This window comes from Triticum aestivum, chromosome 5B, assembly GCF_018294505.1.
Source record: "Triticum aestivum cultivar Chinese Spring chromosome 5B, IWGSC CS RefSeq v2.1, whole genome shotgun sequence".
NCBI classification, from domain to species: Eukaryota; Viridiplantae; Streptophyta; class Magnoliopsida; order Poales; family Poaceae; genus Triticum; species Triticum aestivum.
The window spans coordinates 625,162,793-625,167,654 of NC_057807.1; the positions used below are offsets into that span (position 1 = coordinate 625,162,793).

A 4,862-nucleotide genomic window follows, 5' to 3' on the forward strand; every position below is an offset into this window, starting at 1 on the left:
GGGGTTTTAGCGCATGTCAATGGGGTCACAAATGGAAATAATGTGCGTATGTCGATGACACTCGCTGTCTGACAGGTTTTTCAACTCAAAAGCATGCAGGGTGTTGCATGGTGAAAACGAGTTGAGAAGTGTAAGTCCCTCAGAGATCGGAACGAGCCACAATGAGCCATACAACTACCCAGGTACGAACTTGAGCATAGTAAGCAGGGTGAAGGGTTTTGAAAGGTCATTTGATCGCTCCGCATACAGAGAAATGAAGAAACAAGAAGAAACCGAGAGGGTGCGCCCGCTGGTCACTTTGTGATATTTGGGCGTGTAGGATGTTCTTTTTTTGCGAATACGCATACTAGCGTATCATTGCATTGTTGCATTGAGAGGGGGGTGTACAGGGTAGCGCCATAGCCACATAATCAAGAATAGCAAGGCCATGGCGCCGCGATGAGCAGAAGACGGAGGGGGGGGGGGGGGGAGTTGCTCAGCCCCCAAAGCTACACATCAGGTTATAGGGATACATGTGTTCATTCCTCAGGCTCCTGCCGCGGCCCAAGAGCACGCTTCGTCTTTCATTGCCACAATAAGAAAGGAAGATGATGGTGCGATTTTGTCGAAAATGACGGTGTTCCGATGCCGCCAAAGGGACCAAGCCGTGAGCGAGGCGATGCTGGCCAGTCCGCGTCGCCTCGATGCCCGCTAAGCCAGAAGAGCTGAGGAGAGCCAATCAAAGAAGCTTACAAAACCATCCGGAGTAGTGGTAATCGGGGAGCACCAAACGAGGATTCCGTGCCAAGTGGTACGCGCCAAGATGCAGCCCACAAGGATGTGGTCAACATGTATAGAATGTCCTCATGTTAAAGTTTCAAAATTCATACACACTTGTACTAAGTGTGCGTCAATTAGTATGGATCAGAGGAAGTACTTTGTATCTGTTTCTACACATGACATTTTCTCTGTTTTCTGAGACTTAAAAGGTGTATCTTTGTTTTAATTTTTTGACTAAACACGTCTATGGGGTGGGTTCAGAATTCAGATGTACCCTCGGGTGGGAAATTTTCTATCCTGCTCCGGCCTCCGGCTGCGTGCATTAATTGTACTGTATTCGACTTTTAATTTACTTCCACCATGCCTTGCATGTTGGCGTGTTGCAAGGCAAGAAAGCTCTGATGGCCGTGGTCTGACGGGGTTCCCAAATGCGTGCAAGGTGCAGTTTCGTGGGTGTTACCTGTTGCGCGTCCGCAAAGCGAGATAATTAAGCCACTCACTTGAAACTATCGCTTGCTGTTACCATGGATCTGTTTTGCCTGCTACCACACCTTTTCTTTTGCACGAGTAACACACGTAGGACCTCTTCGTTTACGAATCCTTGCTACTTCCTCCGTCCTTTAAAAATATACTTCTAACTTTGTTGGAGGGTCAAACTATCTTAATATTTGATCGAGTTTATACAAAAATATATCAATGTTTGAAAAACTAAATAGGTATATGATGAAAATATATTTTATCATGAATATAATGCTACTAATTTGATGACATAAATATTGATGAATTATTGTATAATTACGGTTAAACATAAAAATGTTTGATTTCTCAACAAAATTAAAAGTACACTCTTCAAAGGACGGACGGAGTTGTTACTACTGCTTTTTGCAGATGGAGTTAGCTCGGTTGCAGGGGGAGAAATTAATCAAGGGGAGGAATGACGCGTATGAGAGCAGGGATGAGGGATCGATGTAGCTCATGTGGTGAATTGGTTCACGTACCCAGCTGCTTGTATATGGTGCGTGCGTGTGTGTCTCTCTCGTCTCGACTGATGTTTTAGCTAGCACATGGCACGAGAGTCCATGGCCCCAACGCTCCCCCGATGCTGCCTATGCATGTGTGTGTGCTGTGCTGTGCATGGCCAAATAAGGTATACACCACGCTCCCCAGCCCAGCCCCAGCTGCAGCGCAACTTCGCCGCTTGTTCCTTGCCCATCGGCTCCTCGCCATCCATCATATCCCGTCTCCAAGACCTTGCTCCCACCCTGCCTTGACCCGTGACCGTGAGAGCCTGAGAGAGTGAGAGCTAGCTAGCTCACTGTGCTTTTTCAAAGACCCATTGCCGCTGCCGCCCCGTCCACGATGCATCCTGGCGCAGGTGGTGGTGCGCCGGGGCACGTGCGCGCGGCGGCCAGGGCCACCCTCATCCTCGGCTTGGCGGTGGCCGCCATGGGCCTCTTCGCCGCCACCCTCAACCCCGGCGACTTCCACGCCCAGCTGGTACCAACCGTCTCAACTCCACTTCTCGCCCACCTCCCTCTGCCGGCGTGGCACCTACTAATTCATTTCCTCGCTACGCAGTCGCAGGTCGAGCACGCGGCGGCGCCGGCCGCGTACGGCGGGCAGCCCCAGCAGCGCTGCGCGGCCACGGAGGCGGAGGCGCTGGACCTGCGCGCCACGGCGCTCGTGCTGGTGCTCACGGGGGCGGCGCAGGCGATGCTGGCCGCGGCAGCCGGCGTGGCCTTGGCGGCGGGGTCCCCGTCCCTCCAATGTCTAGGCCGGTTCCTCGCCCTCATCGCGCACTGCTTCGTCCCCACGAACGCCTGGTTCCTCTACTCTGTCCTCCAGGGAGCGGCGGCCGTTGCCGTCGGGCACTGCGCCAGCGGGTACAGCCTCAACTTCACCACCGGCTGCGTCCTCGCCGCCGTGTCATACGGCGTGCTGTTCGTCGTGAGCCTCTTAGCCACCGTCTGCGGAGGGATCAAGCTACGCATGGCTGCCACTGATCCCCTCTAAGCTTAGCTTAGCTCAGATTTGCTTTGCTAGCTTGCAGCATCCATCTTCTTCTACCTAGCACTGCCGGCCACTACTGCACTTAGCGAGCTAGCTCGCAGCATCTATCTTCTAGAGTACGTATACTACCTTGCAGTACTAAACCATCCATGGATCTTAATTGGTGATTAATTTGTATGCTTACTATTATTAGTGTGATGATCGAGATGGGATTAATTATTAACGTGTGTGTGTGTGTGTGTGTGGGCGCGCGCGCGCGCGCGCGCGCGTGTGTCTGTATTCTGTAATGTAATGTAAGATGATGCTAGCTACTCCTAACTACTTGTTCTGTATGAAATATATGTGTTACACATTTTATTGTGTGTTCTTGCCTCTCCCCATCTACCACCTCACTATCATGTCGACTGAATCAGTACGTGCTACTGCTGCGGTTTATTACTGCTTTCCTTTTTTAGTATACTGCTGCATCAGTACTACTTTTTTCTTGTGTGCCTTGGTATTCTAATTCTAGGCATGGCAACTTCACTATGCATCTCCTCCTAACAATTCAGTCTTAAACACAAAATTAAGTAATGCTTCAAACACAAGAGATACGTCTAACTCATCGATCATGAGTAGTACTCCCTCCGTCCCAAAATAAGTGTCTCAACTTTGTACTAGCTCTAGTACAAATTTGTACACAATCTCAAGACATTTATTTTGGGACGGAGGGAGTATTTACTTGAACGTGAAGGTTTATTCCACCAATCCACCATTTTTTAAAAATTAATACAATAATATTATTTGAATTACCTGGGTACTGTATGAAAAAGAAAAGGTAGTGATCGGTTCATGAAGGGTAGCAAGACCCCTTCTCTCCCTCTCTCAAGAAAAGAGGGCGAGCAAGACCCATATATCCTTTAGTAGTAGAGCATTCTGCAGCAAAGCCATCACAAGGGCCTGTAAGTGTCAGTGAAGTTTCCAAGGTACCGAATCCATCATAGCTACTTTACACTGAAATGGTAGAGTATACTCCCTCTGTAAACTAATATAAGAGCGTTTAGATCACTAAAATAGTAATCTAAACACTCTTATATTAGTTTACAGAGGGAGTACATCTCAAAAAAAAAGGTAGAGCAGATTGGGTGCCAGGACCCACAACAGTGGCCGCTCGGGGCTGGGCAGCTTGCATTGCGCACCGGGATCAAATTGGTTGCCACGCTAGCTGTTTGAAATCGCTACTCCCTCCGTTCGGAATTACTTGTCTCGGAAATGAATGTATCTAGAACTAAAATAATAGTTCTAGATACATCCATTTCCGAGACAAGTAATTCCGAACAGAGGGAGTACTTTCCAAACATCATTTATAAAGGGGAAAATCTATCGTTCCAATTACTCCCTATAATCTTGTGCACAAGACACTTATATAAGCAACCACGAGGAGTAGTTTATTTTTTTCAGCAAGTTTGCAAGTAATAACCTTCAAATCAAAAAGTAGTAGATTGGAGCATACTACATATGCTCTCAACAATTAATTCCCTTCATCAATTTTAAATTGAAGAAGTACATATATGACCACACCCACGCGGCCTGTTAGGGCGGCACGGGAGGTGTCCGCCCCTCCCTTGATCGAGCTCCCATCGCCACCACCAATTGATGGTGTCGGGTAAAGCCTACACGGCTTACGACGATGATGAGGCTTCTAACGATTCCACGACGCGAGGCTCTGCAGCGCTGTCGCGGAGAAGAGGTGCCCGACAACAGCTTGACAGTGGGTGGTTGTCCGGTCTTGGATTGGAGTCTTCGGTGTGACATTCACGTGGGTGGTTGCTAAGTGGCTTTGAGCGCATGGAAGAAGATGGCGGGAAGGGTGAAAGTGCATGTTGTCACTCCGAGGCTTCACTTCCATTTATAGGCCAGGCCTAATCGAAACAGCACATGTAAATCGTGTCGCATTTAATGTGGAAGGCGATTGGACATGACCTAGCCGAGGCCTGCACCACCCCGTGCTCCCGTTTGACCGGGTCCGACTCGTTGGATTCGCCAAACCTCCCTACGAATCAAGTCAGTCTACCACTCAACCTTGTTAGCTGTGACGTCTCGGATGACCTCAT

At 49.1% G+C, this 4,862-nt stretch overlaps 1 protein-coding gene across 1 annotated transcript; it reads left to right on the forward strand.

Moving 5' to 3' along the window:
* Nucleotides 1–1,880: 1,880 nt before the first annotated feature.
* Nucleotides 1,881–3,074, forward strand: LOC123117231 (uncharacterized). The gene is made up of 2 exons (XM_044538040.1): nucleotides 1,881–2,256; nucleotides 2,338–3,074. The coding sequence occupies exons 1-2, from the start codon at nucleotides 2,119–2,121 to the stop codon at nucleotides 2,770–2,772; spliced, it is 573 nt and encodes a 190-aa protein (XP_044393975.1). The 5' UTR covers nucleotides 1,881–2,118; the 3' UTR covers nucleotides 2,773–3,074.
* Nucleotides 3,075–4,862: the final 1,788 nt, after the last annotated feature.

Coding starts and splice junctions, on each gene's coding strand:
- LOC123117231 (XM_044538040.1), top strand. CDS start 2,119: ATGCATCCTGGCGCAGGTGGTGGTGCGCCGGGGCACGTGCGCGCGGCG. Junction 2,257..2,337: donor GCGACTTCCACGCCCAGCTG/GTACCAACCGTC, acceptor CTCGCTACGCAG/TCGCAGGTCGAGCACGCGGC.